This window comes from Lonchura striata, chromosome 4 (genome assembly GCF_050655825.1).
Source record: "Lonchura striata isolate lonStrDom1 chromosome 4, ASM5065582v1, whole genome shotgun sequence".
In the NCBI taxonomy this organism is placed as follows: Eukaryota; Metazoa; Chordata; class Aves; order Passeriformes; family Estrildidae; genus Lonchura; species Lonchura striata.
In genome coordinates this window covers 37,539,985-37,555,187 of record NC_140706.1, presented here as the reverse complement: position 1 = coordinate 37,555,187, position 15,203 = coordinate 37,539,985, and the positions used below count along the sequence as shown (strand labels likewise).

The 15,203-nt window shown below is 34.9% G+C and overlaps 1 protein-coding gene across 49 annotated transcripts in view; it reads right to left on the bottom strand.

Moving 5' to 3' along the window:
- Positions 1-391: 391 nt before the first annotated feature.
- The window catches only part of NEK1 (NIMA related kinase 1), a 42,446-nt gene continuing 27,634 nt past the window's right edge, over positions 392-15,203 (bottom strand). For 30 of the 49 annotated variants that reach the window (XM_021553992.4, XM_085577952.1, XM_085577975.1 and 27 more), the window contains 15 exons: positions 14,766-14,858; positions 13,650-13,745; positions 12,991-13,164; positions 11,485-11,553; positions 11,172-11,403; positions 10,008-10,160; positions 9,162-9,347; positions 8,459-8,579; positions 8,170-8,252; positions 7,043-7,260; positions 6,324-6,478; positions 5,252-5,463; positions 3,044-3,177; positions 2,665-2,797; positions 392-700 (listed from right to left, as the gene is read on the bottom strand). In XM_021553992.4, coding sequence (XP_021409667.3) covers positions 687-700; positions 2,665-2,797; positions 3,044-3,177; positions 5,252-5,463; positions 6,324-6,478; positions 7,043-7,260; positions 8,170-8,252; positions 8,459-8,579; positions 9,162-9,347; positions 10,008-10,160; positions 11,172-11,403; positions 11,485-11,553; positions 12,991-13,164; positions 13,650-13,745; positions 14,766-14,858 — 2,073 coding nt within the window. In that variant the 3' untranslated portion in view covers positions 392-686. The remainder of the gene's footprint in view (positions 701-2,664; positions 2,798-3,043; positions 3,178-5,251; positions 5,464-6,323; positions 6,479-7,042; positions 7,261-8,169; positions 8,253-8,458; positions 8,580-9,161; positions 9,348-10,007; positions 10,161-11,171; positions 11,404-11,484; positions 11,554-12,990; positions 13,165-13,649; positions 13,746-14,765; positions 14,859-15,203) is intronic. The other 19 variants (XM_085577944.1, XM_085577955.1, XM_085577965.1 and 16 more) reach the window with 2 other exon arrangements.

Here is a 15,203-nt window from a genome sequence, read left to right as displayed (position 1 = left end):
CCCACACATTTCAATGATGACTTATGTACCAGTTTGCCCTAATTAAGAAACACCATCAAGATATTTCAAATGTGACAGAAGCCTTCAGCTTCAACATACAATAAAAGTGAAATGCTAGGACTGGACCACTAGATGAAGATACTATTAAAATACAACCATGAGGGTCAATAAAAACAAAGTAATTTCTTTGTGTAGGTGTAAAGAAAAGCTACTTGGAAGTGAATAGCTAGATGTGAGTACTTCTACAACAGAGTAATACTTCCAACTGTTCAACCATGCCAGCTATATGTTCATATGGCAGAAATTCTGTTTTAATTATAGGTCTCAGTTTTGTATCAGAATATATAGAGGTATTTCTTTCTCTGTTTCTTTTGAAATTTGAGATGTTACAGGTTTGGGGTTTTTTGTTTGGTTTGTTGAGTTTTTCGGGTTTTGTTGATTTTTTTTTTTGCTGTTGGTTGGTTCGTGTGGGTTTTTTAAGGAACACGTATGCAAATCCACACAAGAGAACTCTACAGGTATCTCAGTTTAAAAGGCATGTTTCTCTTTTTCATACAATCAGCATTCTTTTTTGAAGTCTTGCCTCTCCTGCACCATATTACATTCTCCACTACAACTTGTTGTTGGGCTGTGCGGACTTCAGACACTGTCACGTAGTAAGCACTAAGGAATTTCCTGAGTCAGGTTTATTCATCATTACCTGTACAAAGTAGAAGAGCAGGAGAGACAGTGAGAAAAGGAGAGACACATATAGACACAAGTCAAGCTAGGGGTACAAAACAATCTAGAAACCACAATTCAGTAAGCAGTAACACACTAAGTCCGTCACCAATGAGGTGACCATGACCAAAGCTGCCTTAAAGTGCTACACAAATATTGAACATCGTGTCATCTTGGATTAGTGAATTTAAGATAGCTGCACCTCAAGTAGCCTGCTTCAATAGAACAATCCTCTTAGAAAGAGCAACAGAGATTTTCTCCCAACATTTCTTATTTGAAGAGTATAAGGCTTTTGAGACAAGCTCATGAAGATCCTTCTGTCTGTCACTTGTCCTCTATTCACCCCTATTAGCATAGCACTTTTTAATTCAAGTGTCTAGCACTTTTTAATTCAAGTGTCTGAAATTTATAGAATTACTTTTTCTTATAATTTTTGGATGTTACTACAGTTTTGTAAAATACATAATTAGAACTGAATCTAATAAAAATAGCCACTTGTAATCAGCATTTTGCCAGATGAAAGTCAGCTCATTTTAATAGGATTCACTCAGACAACAGCTTATAATTGATACGCCAACATTTTAGCAAATTTTCATTTAAGCCTTTTAGTACTAGTTTTAAACTATCTTTAAAGCAGAGTAGCAAGCAAAAGAAAATGGTGACACCACAGTAACCATTTTCTTGCTATTTTACATTTCCAGTCTTTTGTACACTTGAACAATGGACTACTACAGTGCATCTTTCCAAATCTGTCATTAAATCAAGAAATTGTGCCTGAAAAATATTTTTCAGACATTTCTCTGCCATACTTCTCTAACACAGCATGAAAACAACATGGAAATGATTGTTCTTACCTAGCAGTTCTATATCAGTAGGAAAAAAAAAAAAATCAGGAAAATGTAATTTGGATTAGAATTAAAAAAACCCCAAACTATTATGTTTTTCTAACTAGTTTTAAGACCCCCCCAAATATTTACATATAAAAGTCATATAAAGCCGTACACTTACTTGACCTTGCACTATTAATGCAACACATTTGTAAAAGAATTTAAAAGTACAGAAAATACATATATTATTGTTTTGAAAATTGAAAAGCATAAACGGTGATCATTGCATACTTCTCAAGCCAGTATGTGATGCTTCTGATTTCTATAAAACTAATTAAAATTTTAGATTTCTTATTTCTCCCCTCTCCAGTGAAGACTTTGACCATTAGAAATGTAAAAATATGTAACTGCAGTTAAATCTTTGATGTGAGAGAAATGGAAAAAACCAAAAGCATTCCCTCACTCGTGGTGGTCTGTGTGGTTTTTCATAAACGTGACTCTGAAAGATGGAGCAACATCCATCTGCCTTGAAACCTGTGCTAAGCTGGGCAGGGCTCCAAGGTAAAATAAATCATTGTCATGTGTTACTGAGACACAAAATAAGATGGATGGTACATGCACATCAAGGTCTTCTGAAAAATGCTAATTATAGGATAAAGAGCTCCAAGAAATTTTCAGAAAAAGAGTGATGGTGCAACTTATTAAAAGTAACTGTATAGAAAGCACAATATTTTTTTAGCTGAAAGTTCATTAATTCTTAAGATAAAATTGCTTTTGATTCTGCAAGTTTTGAGCTGGATTTTCTTTCCCCATCTGTGAAACTGTTTTACAGAAATTAAATAATTATATTGTAGATTTTGTATGCCAATTATTGTTACAGTTGACTGTACATGCAAATTCTGTTAAATCAGTGGTCAGCAAAGTTTGTCACATTTTGCTGAAGGAATAAAAAAAACCTTTGTGGGAAATTTTAATTAATTTAGTAAATCAATATAGCAAAGCACAGACATGTTCTAAACTCTGTCATATTATGATGCTTTAAAAGTATATTAGAACCTATATTGTATATGACCAAGAAAGAACATAAGCCGTAATTGCCAGGATACATTGAGATTACCTTCTTGGTAGGCTCCATCTGCCATTACCAGATGAAGTATTTTGGCATAAAGGTGCTTGTGTTCATTTCCAAGAACAGACTGAACTATGGTTGAACAAACATCAATATTTTCATCTTCATCTTCAAGTATAGCCTAGTGGAAAGAACAAACCATGTTGCCAAAATTAAAATGGGTATAATAAACAGTTCAAATCTATTAAATGCAATTCATAGTTAAACCACACGCTCTTCTCTTTAATTCACTGGCCAGGCATTTTCTCTGATAATATTTTAGTGTGCCAAAACAGATTAAAAGACTATAGAAAAAACCTTTTACTCTAGTCACACAAAGTAATTAGTGAACTGGCACAGTGAACAGTCTTGAGCTTATTCCACAAACCTTTATTTTCTCATAAACTTCAATTAATTTATCAAAGCCTATTTCCTCCTCCAGGTTATATCTCAATTCTTCTAAATGGCTGAAGATACTATCACATTCTTCACATTCGCTGGCAATCTCTCCATCACTATTATCTAGAAAGAAAGAAAACAACAGTAAAACCCTCTCAGTTCTCCTACACTCTTACTGTTGTTTCTAAATCTCTAAAACAAATATCCTTTAAAAGCAACCAAACAGGTAAGCTCAGGAGCACTGGATGATGTTGGCAGATGTTCTGACAATGTGCAAGAAAGTAGGAATAGTCCCTTTCTTGAAAAAAATTCTGAATCCCAAATGGGACATGTCCAGCTATCCCCACTAAATCCCCACTCTGACAATTAGCCATAGGGGTATTCAGCCTGAAGGAAAGGTATGAAAACAAGGTATGGCCTTAAAGCAGAATTTTAGTTAGCAAAGTAGGTCAAGTTCCATACTACCACTCTATAAATTTCTGAGGTAGAACTTGTGAAGGGTTTGGTGACTGTGCCACAAAAGGGAAAGGAGTTCTTTAATGAAACAGCTGTCTTCTAGCAAAAAATGAGGACACGTATGTTACCCATTATACCTGACTGCCATTCTCCATTGCTTTCTGCTCCAAGATGCATTTTGTTCCATGGAACAAGTAGAAAAAAACCAGTATTATCTTAGCTACAGAGTTCTCCTTGTTCTTTTATAAGTGCATCTCCTTTGTGTAGCAAATTAAGTATGCCAAGTGGTGCAATAAGATACAGGAGAGAAATCAAGATAATTTTGCTTATAGGCTTCAGAAACCTTGAAAATAGGTTTGTAATAGTAAAACATGAGGTAAAATTTAACAAAAAGTATGTTTTAAAAAATACAAGACAGAATCCCTATGTAAAATTCCACTGTAAAATGCAGGAAAAAATACCTTCTTAAATAAGCATTCAAATTTGGAGAGAACTTGTCTACCAGGGGAAAACTTCATACATTTCAGTGCATATAATATCAACCTTTAAATACTATTACCTGGTAGATCACAGACTTCATGAGGTAGTATTAGAACTCTACTACTTACAATTCTTATATATGACTAGTGTAAGGTCTAGTCCTGACCAAGTCACATCCTTCATTCAAGTAGCAACAGTCAAATCAATAAGTATTAATAAAATAAAAAGAAAAGTTGTAAACAGGTTAAAAACCCATTAGGTTATTTCTAATACTCTATTTAACATCTGCATCTTGAGCAGATTTTGTCTCAAGTTCTATCTGTTACCCTTTTGAAGGCTGGCCTGCCTTCCTCCCTGCCCCAACAGGGAAACTTGAAAGTCTTATGGAATATCTAGAAGGTAGGCCACTGGCATTAAACATTAGCACTTGCAACAACAGCAGAATCACAGACACAGATAGTATTGCATGTTATCAGTGTATAACATCAGCACTGCCACAAAATTAAAGACATTAACAAAGTTTATTTTACCTTAAAATAATTATTGAAATATATTATTAGATTTGTTGAAAATGTTCTTCAATAAAAATTGCACAAAAGCTTTGCTTTAGATGAGTTACTGATTTTCTGTATCTTTTCACAACTATATTTCTAGTTGCACTTTATTTTACAGCAAGAGTAAAATACTTCTATTTCCACAAGAATTTAAAAAAACAGAAATGAGACTTCAAGAAGTTGTGCATAGCTAATGCAAAATGCTAAAAGAGGTAATTAATTTATCTGTCTCACTTTTAGTCTGACTGCATTAATACCTAATTTTGGCTAAGGACAAGGTGAACAATTTCGTGTTCCTTTTGATTGCCTGTTAAATTACTTATCTGTAATTTAAGCTGAATCCCAGATACTCCAGTCGTGTCAATTGCTATTTCTTTTTCACACTTACAGCCATGAATTATTCAAGACATACAATGCATTCTGCCTTTGATCTTCCTTGAAGCCAAGTTTTAGACAATTTAGAGAAAAAGGCACTTACCATCACTACCCAACAAACAGCCAAACTTTAATTTGCAACATGGAATGTTGCTTAGATGTTGACCTTAACATTCGGAAAGTCTGAATATGATCTGATTTTTTATAACTTATGTATAAAAATTATTATTAGAGCTTTACTTTGTTATAAACTGACAAAGCTAAAAAATTATTCTGTATCTGAATTTTTAATATGAATAAATAACTTATAAAACGTGTAACAGAAATTATACCTGACTGCCATTCTTCATTAAGAGCACTTTCACTGCTGGGGTTATTTTCATCTCCTTCATCCAGCTCAGTACCATTTGTTACGCATTCCATGGCATTAGCCTTTAAAGTAGACTCCTCTTCTTCACTCAGTTCCTCACTAGGCTGCTCCCTAAGCAACTGTTCCATTGAATCCCGGAGCTCCTGCAAATCTGTATCTGTCTCTCCAAACATACTAAAGGAATGTGATATAAAGTTTATATAATTAATATTTTGCAAGAGAAACCCTCTAGAAAGAGATCATTTCTTTTGTGGGCAGCAAATTGAAAAGCCTGCCTAGCTGGATTGGAAAAAAGAAAAAAAGACACCCTCCTCCCCCAGCTATTTGTGACCTTGGTCCAATATGACTACAGCATTAATACCATTGTACCATGCAACACACAGGGAATAAACAGATATCCCACAGTCTCATGAAAAGATACTAAGTCCTCAATTCAACTTTATTAGTAAGGTAATTTGAAAATTTTTGTATTTGTGCACTATTATAGAACCCTGGCAAATTTTCAGTCCAGATAAAAATGTTTCTCAAGCAAAAAAGAGATCTAGATCTAATCAGACTAAATACACCAGACTATCAAAGCTGTGGGGAATAGTCAATTCCAGGGTCAGATTTTGAAGCCTCTGAAAGAATCTGGGGACTTGAAGAACATTCTAATAAAAAAGTAGAGGAGATAAGTGAGCAAGATTCCCAGAACATAGAAAGAAAGGAAATATTCAAGAAATTTTTATTTCTAGAAGAGCTATAGCAATCAACTTCGAGTTGCTTGAGCAAAATGCAAGTTCCAAACATCAGACAGAATAACATCTTGGATAGATTTTGGGAAGGAAATTTAGACAGCTACTGTATGCAGTGTACCCCATTAGCTTCTAAATCCCTGGAACAAGATTTAAAGTAAATGGTGATTCAATACAAATTTTTTAAAATATGGGTAAAAAATCCATGCTGGTATAGTGTGTATAACAGTTAGTGTCTAACCAAAAACATTCTTGAACTAAGATGCCTGTTAAAATACTTGATAAACTTGATATACTTACATGTCCTCAGAGTCAGAGGGTCCTTCTTTGGCTTGCTCATCTTCTGTATCATCTGTTTCAATGTTATGTTGATGCTGCATGTCCGCTACACTGGGAACATCAACTAACGTTCTGTACAATTTGTAAAGATCTGGGAGTGAACATGTTCTCAACATCTACAAAGACAATAGAAAGCCTGCTTGGTAACAACATTGAAGACAGTTTGAGTTTACAAAATACTTTAAAATGAGATTTCACTGTTTTTCAGGTTTCCTGCTTCACAGTCAGAAGCTGCGCTAGTAGATTAAATCCTACAGGAAAAAAATCACTTGGTTGGCAGAAATTACAAGATACTTTGATGTCTTGTTCACTGATTGTTTATGATGGCAAGGTAGTGATAATTCTAAAAGACTGCACAAAAGGGAGAAAGCAGATAGGGCAAGTTAGGAATGTCTTTATGAACTCCCTCAGTAATGTCTCAGAGAAAGAGTGGAATTCCTCCAAAAACACCTGGAACATAGAATGCTAAATGGTGAAACCAGAGACTTTCACTGCTGCATGAGAATTGCTGATACCATGAGCACAGTGCAGTTGAACTACAGGGCAGACCATGGCTTGACAAATACAAACACCTGCTGAAAGAGTTGTGCCATCTGTTCTGGACTCATTAAACTTCAATAAGAAAGTAAGAATAATACTACAGAACACGAAAGTATTTCTTTTTCGTTATTTAAACTTGCCTTTGGGTCGTTTGCATCAAATAGTCCTGTAGAAAGTCCAATCAATAATGAACTTTTGCCTTTATTTTTTGCTGGTGATATGGAACTTGAATGAGATACAAAAGACTCTTCCTGTGAAGACTGAGCTGACAGAGCTGGTGAGGTTGTTGGTACAGCTGTGGGCTGTATCACCCTCTGGAATAAAGGTTCAGCTTGTTGAGAGTCACAGGAACAAGTTTCTGATGTGGTAAAAGAAAGTCTGTTACAAATCTAACCAGATTAAAACCCCAAGATACTTAAGGAAAAGGTAACTACTGTGAATATACCTAACTAATTTCTGTAATACAATTAGAGAGAAAAGTAGATAGCACTTTAAAAGTATTAAAATATTTTTGATTATTCTATTAAATACAATTACAATGTGAAATTTTCCCATTTTAACTTTTGGAGAATATACAACACTCAGCTATAGCCTGTTCTGTTCTCAGGCCTTCTGTTTTCTCATTATCCAGTCCACGTCTGATACTGTGTCATCCATTTTCACCTGTTGCTTAACACCTTACACTAGATCTCTGAAGTGATCTCAATATAATTTGCCCAATCAGGGGGAAACCTCATGCAGTTTGCTCACACCACCCTTAACTAGATGCAAGAATATCACCAATGATACTTGACAGTATTGACAATGTTTTTATTGAAGTTACTTCCCAAACCTTCAAGAACAAGCAATTCTTCTATGTAATAGAGATAAAAGATTGTGATTAGCACCCACTTAAAACATTGAGCTGCAGCTCAGTATTGATTTGAGTGTGTATAAACAAAGCAATACTTCTATTAAGTAAATAATCAGATCTCATAACATCCTAAATAGTAATGTGAAAAAGCTGTAACATTCAGAAAGTTGATGTTCAGTATGGGCCTCTGTCCTGTTGATCTATACACAGTGTAGTTTTCTTATAACATGTTTTCCTCCGAAGTGGCAAACATAATATCCACAATTTGTCTTCCTAATCCATCAGAAATTTCTTTTTTAGAAGTAAGAACTGAAGAAGCAAATAAAAACTTGCTCTTTTGGGGTTAATGAAGTGAGAAGGGATGGCTTAAGCACTCCACACTGCCAAGCCATGGAACATGAGACTTGCACTGACCTGCTGGAGCTTCTTTTGGTGGTTGCACCTTGTTGAGCCCTTCTTTCTCCAAAGCTGCCTCATTTATTCCATCATGTTGTGCCCTATTATAGCACATCACATCAAGGGGAAATGCCATGTAAAAAATGGTCATTAGCCTATTGAAGTCATCAAGTGCAGTAAAACTAACACAGCAGCAAGCAATGAAGCTTTAGCTAAGTGTAATTTTAACTGACATGTCAAAAAAAAACTCAGTTAAGGCTCAGTTGTTTGAACTGGAGAGAGAGAGAGGTCAGAAGAGAGTACTTACGCATCCTCTTTCTCTTGTACCCATACTTCATTAACAGTGCTAGGAAACTCCTTATTCTCCTTACTCGGGTGCATTTTATCTTCCATTTCTTCCAGTACCTCTGCTTCCAAATCATCAGGCTCTAAAATTAATAGTCATTTACCTTATTAAAAATTAATTCCAAGCAAGCAAGAAGATGGAGGAGTATACATTTTAAGATTATACTTAAATTCTTCAGCTTAAATAATTTTGTAGAAACAGCAAAAGTTTTGTCATCCCAAAGCTAAAAGTTTTGTTTTTTTTCTGATACCAGAAGAGTATCTTAAAGCTCCAATGAACTATGTCTTCTAAAAACCTCAGTAACATGCTCCCAGAGATCAAAAGGATGCTGGTATCATACAGGAGAAAAGATTCCAGCACAATTGATGGGGACAAACAAACAAAACCCCCACCAAATTAACAACAAAATATTTGAAGCACTTTAAAATTCTATTTGTACTCTAAAGTTTTCTACAGGCACAGAAAAATGTTTCTGGAAATCTACTAAATGCATTACTGAATCAGATAACAATACAGGCATAGAAATCACCTGGTCCTACCTAAAATGTGTTAATAAAAAACTGCACATTACTTATGGGAAGATAGAAAAATATATAAGATCGTTATTTCACTTATTGTATTCAATTAACAGATTCTAAGTAGAACTATTGACGGAATGAGTTACCATCAAGCATAACGGGTTTGCTCTGCACCAGGGTGGGTCCAGTTCTTTGAGATTCTTCTGGTACAGTCATGACAGACTTTGTAACACCTACTAGTACTGCAGATGGAGCTGCAATGGGAGGAAAAGCCTTCTCTTCCTTCTCCTCTGATGAAGACTGATTATGTCCCTCAAGAATCTCTGCAGTACCTAAGAGAAAATGATTCTATTATTTAAACAGTGCTTCACCATATTTGGGTAATGAACTACAATGTGGATAATAAGATAAATTAGGAATTTTTTTTTCTTTAAAGAAAACTGAAAAAAAATTGCATGCTTTTAGTATAACTATATAAAGAAGAAAGCTATAAGTATTAAAATCTTAATTTCATATGTTACGTTATCATTAGTACAAGTTTATATTTGGAATAAATATAAGTCCTTTTGTCCTTAGAAAGAACTAAAGGCAGGAGTTGACCAGGATGGTGGTGGTGGAGGAGTGGAATCAACCGATATGGTAAGTCACATGCTGCCAACAAAGTTACAGGAAGCATCTAATGCAATATTCAGATGATGACATCCTTTCAAAAAACAGAATTGTTTCTATTAAAAGGCAAAGTTTAAGACTTTCCAGCAAAATTAAGATCCTTTCCTTTCAGCACACTCTGGTTAATTTCTTACCACTTCACTGAGTTTGAAATATTTTGGTGTCCTCCAGTATCAGCTTGTGTTTACATTCAGAACTGAGGCAACACCCAGAAGTAGAAAGCAAGAGAGAATATAAGAATATGCTTCTATTACTTCAAAATTTTTCTCAGTAGATAAACTGACACTACGCTTGGAGTGCAGATAATTACCCACTGTGCTTACCATTTATCTCATCTTGTTCCTCAAGGATGTCAGTTTGCAGCTGCAGCTCTGCTTCTCCTAGGATCCTCAGAACTGAATCAGTTGGGCTTTTGCCCCAGACTTTCCTGTGAGGTTCACCAATATCTAACTTAATTACTTCTCCCAGAGTTTGACCTGTTGGGACACAAACACAAATATAAAAACTTTTCTAAATTAGAAATTTTTACTCATTTTCTAGATAATAAATAATCAAACAACCTCCATAAAACTTAAAACTAAAAAGGTGACAAAACCAGAACTCACGTCACCTCACCCCAAATCAGACAGCCTAAAGACTGTGCTTATCTAGAGTTTTTCTTCTGCCAGTTCCAATCGATAACACTGTTATTCAATACCAGTTGTCATATGCAACTTAACAGCAGCAGTAGCTCTTTTCAGGCACTCCAAAAGAAAGCAGTATCAGAAATGTTTAATATTGGCATGGAATAGCCTTGAACTTTACTTGAAATGGTAAACTAGAAAGTTTCTTGTCTTGCTATCCTTCGACATTTATTTCTGTTAATCCTCCCTCCAAGGAAAACAAGATACAAAGTGACAAAGAAAAACAGAGTAAAAGAAGTTTATTGATTCTAGCACTATAGAACGACTATACAAAGATGCAAGTCTGTCACATTCTCAACGCTTATTTCTTTCTACAATGTGAAACAGACTTTTAGTAAGATATACTAAAACCAGGAAAAAGTGGTTCCAACAGAAAGACAGGAGTAGAAAATCTGGAATAACAGTCTTGATTTAAGAAAGGAAAAAATTAAGGAAGGCTTAACAGAAGTTACAGATATAAATTGAGAAAAACCCTCCATTGTTTTTTTTTTCTACTGATAACACAACAGAATTTTCAAGTTAAGTAAGAAACTCTCATATATTTTAAATTATTTTTATTCTTCCTGTTAAATTGATGCCTATTTAAAAGACATGAAAAAAGTAACCGCACATTTTATTAGGTAACTGTTTATTTTTGGAATTAAATTATTTATTGAATCTCCTGCAGGCTGTTTAACTACTCAGCCTGTGTCTTATTTCTTATTTAAGGGAATACATAACCACCCACTTTTTACACACTAGACATGGCAAACTGATTTACTAATACCATGGTGACAAAAAAACCCAAAAAACCCCACAACTTACACTCTGTTCCAGAGAGGGAATCTTCCATTGATAGCTGAGCTAGAGGAACGACCAACTCAGATGCCCCAGATTCCCATTTTTTCCGATCTCCCAGAAGTGGCTGCTGGTCATCTTGTTGTTCCTTACCATCAGATCCAGCTAATTCAGAAGTATTTTTACCCTCCTTTTTTCCTTTCTCATCTTCTTGAGATTTAAGATTTTGATTCAATCTTCTCAGAATTTCTCGCTTACTCTGGAAGAAGGACCAACATATGTATTAAAGTAGTGCCTTTCTTAAAAGGATACCTAAATAAAACTATATAATTTGACATACTTGTGTTGCAAAATTTGGCTTTTTAAATTCCTCCTCAGACTCCTGGACAGCAGTTATTACATGTTCATCCTTTAAGTCCCAGAAGCATGAAATAGAAAGTAGAAGAACATGTCAGAAAAAAATTATCTTGAGAATAGTAATAGACATAATAAAACCTTTCCAATGACAGCTGCAGGTAGACTGAAACAGAATGCTTGATTATTCTGTATTATTCTGTCCCAGAGACAAAATTTCAAAGGCACCTTCCATCTTTGAACCAATCACTATCTAAAAGTGATCAGCAAGTGAATTACTCAATTTAACTAGACAAATGAGATTTTAAAGGACGAAACATACAGAGATAAAGCCAGATGCGACCTCTACAGCAAGATGCCACCAAATTCCTATGCTACAAATGAGCAACTCTACAAGAAAACCAAAAAAGTGGCAAGCACAGAGTCAAGGATAATTTCTGAAGGAAAAAACAGAAGGGAAAAGAGACAAATTTAGTGAATGTAAATAAGCAAAATACATATTGAAGGCAAAAATGTAGAATTTATAAACTGTGTACAAGGCTCATATTCTCCATTTCCAATTGCTCTGTGTGCTATTTTTTAGTCTGTTACAGTCACTGTCTCGCATCACTGTGAGACAAACTGGAAATAATATGCTAATTATTTAAGTATTTGTCCAAAACATTATTTATTTTTCCAGCTGTCAACTGATGCCTTTCAGTGTATTACATTTTATATTTTATATACATTCTTTAGTGTAAGTTTTGCTTTAGTCCCATAGTTACAGCCTTCAGGGTTGAATACAGTACAAAGTACCACACTACACTAAAACTTAGAAATTGTTTAGGTAAAAGTACAAAAGGTAGCATTCAATTAACACACCGCGTTAAAAATTTAAATTGTACAATGTTACACTCATCTCCTCAGTTTCACAATTGTAACATAAAGCAGTTGAGGTAAACTCAACTGTATTTACAATATCAGGACAGAGAGCATGCAGAAGAGAAATTAGGATGCTCTTTTAGGCAATAAGAAGAGACAGCACTAATAGATTGAAGAACTCTAAGCTTTGTCTTCTCAGTAATATTCAACACATTCAAGCTCACTGTAAACAATCAATCATTAATATAACATAGTCCTATCATTCAAAATGTATCTGCTCACTTCCACAAAGTAACTCATTAGCTCCTCTCTTCAAGGGGCTGATGAAAATGCTGGAAGTTGATGTCTTCTTTAACTAAACATAACTGCCCTGATCAAAATGGAAACTAAGACTCATCATAAGCTATTTTGCTCAAAAACACGAATTTCAGTTTCAGCATACAGATGTGTTTCAACAGCTTCCAAGCTTTGAGTTCTTTTTCATTTTTTTTCCCTAGAAAATAAATTAGAAGCAACAAATGTCCTTAAAAATTTATCTTCTAGCTAACCTACACATTTTCTCTAAACATTCTCTTTCCAGTCAGTATTTATTCCTTTCCATTTGTTTTACCCCCTTCACAAAAGTACCTACCACACCCACTTCCTTCAAAGCAGAAGTCATGGAGATGACAGGTACACCAGGTTTCACTGGAAATTGTGGCTTAGAAAGAGCTGCTCCAGGCTTTTGTAGTCCATTCATAGGACTGTGTTCTGTAGCTTCCCCATGAAAAGGCACATTAGGATTCTTTACCCCTTTTGCAATCAGCTGTATAGATGCAATTTAAAAAATTACATCAAAGATTAAGACTTTGCACATTAAACACAGTATAATCAATTAGGCTCATGTAATCCTTATAAAAGGACAATAATGCCACACATTCATACCAAGGACAACTGCCCATTGCATGTCAGTTTGTCAGCTTCACATCCTGCTTTTTCTAGTCATAATATTACTAGTTGGACTTGTTCCATAGCACACACAAGTAAAAGAAAATAAAATACGTTTTGGTCATTAACAGACGATTTTAATAAGAGAGCTGGGTGATCCTAGTGATTCTTAGGTATGATGTTCAGAAGTCTTCCTGCAAGCATACCTAAGATTAGGCTTCTAATTAGGGAATTCTGACTGACACGAGATACTCTCTTCAATTTCAGAACTACTTGTTTTGAAAAATCACAGTATAGGATTTTATTTATACAAAGATATGGCCCTACGTACTTCAACTGCATGTAACAGATTTATTTTCTTACATGTTCTTCCCAGGCTCTTTTCTCTCTTTCATATGCTTCCTTTCTCTTTCGCTCCAACTGTTCCTTCAGAACTGCTGCACGAGCATTTGCATGGGCCTACAGTAAACAAGCAAAATAAATCAACTTACAATCATCAGCAGTCTATTTCATGGAACATCTTAAGAAGGAATATTCTTCTATATGACTGTATAGACCGTGAAAGGAGGACTCCACTGATAAAATCACCACACATGTATAATAACTGATTATCTATGTTGAAATAATGGCAACTCCTCAAAATTTAATTGCAGTTCTTGATTTGGATGGTTGTATTTTTAGTGTATATCATAATCTTAAATAGACTAATGTAAAATTAGAAACTCTACTTAAAATTGTCTTTGAAGATACATGCATTAATAAAAAAATATTAAATATTCAGTTTAAATTTTACCAACTTACTCATACACAAAAAGCTTCACTTGCTGTTTCACCTCGAGTTTTCAGGGTAGGTTATAAGGTTAACTTGTTTTTGCACTGTACTTTGCAGATGGTGGGGGAACATTATAGAATATATAAGAGCAATACTTGCTATGTACAGTATTGTGAAATAGTTATTGATATAAAACCACCACATGGAATAAAGTTCTAATTAAACACCGTATTTCTGTGAAATGCAGCTGTTTTAAATGTAATTCAACACAGGGTTATATAATGCACGTTCCAATCCACATATAACCCATGTCAGCCCATTTAAGGAGTTTTGCCTTCCTTTATTCTTTAACTAAAATAAAGGTGTTGTCTAAGGTACATCTTCCTTACCCTTTATGTTGTCCTAGTTATACCAAATTGCCATTAGGACTAAAGCTACCCTAGAGATAAATTTCAAAGACTGGGATAGGAAAAAACACTTGACTTGTAAGGACAGACTACACAATGTCTCAGCTTGCTTTAAAACTACCAAGATAAAGTGGCTGAACAGAGTTGTTTTCTCTATACAGTTAAACACCCGTCCCCCCATCCCCCTTGGAGTGGATACATGAACAAACTATTGATAGCAAAATGAAATGGAAGAAAACTCATGAGATATAAAACATGTTTGACAACAGTAACTTCCATCTCTTCCCATTCCACACTTACCTTCTGTGTTTCTATCTTCTTGCGTTTCAGTTCTGCTTCCTCACTAGAGTCCTGTCCATCAGAACTCGCAGCTTCATTCTGCAAAGTAAAAGTCTTCATGGAATTATCATCAGTTCATGTATTTAAAAGCTGACTGATATGAGTGCCTAGTCAGAATATTTTAACTGACTGTATTACTAACATGGGTGAGTTTCACTAACTCCTTGCTTAAATGCAATGTCTACATGAACACAGCTTCATCTCTGAGATCAGTGGGGGATTTGTTTATTTGTTTAGTTTTTCAGGGAGGATTGGTTTTAAAAGATGTGAAGCTTTAATAAGTCAGGAAAAAAGTAATGTGTCTCTTGTTGAAAGGAAAGTAGCCTACAATGCTGGGCTGTCACTTGCTACCCCTCATCACTGCTGCATGTTCTGAAAGTGAGGTATACAACAAAGGAT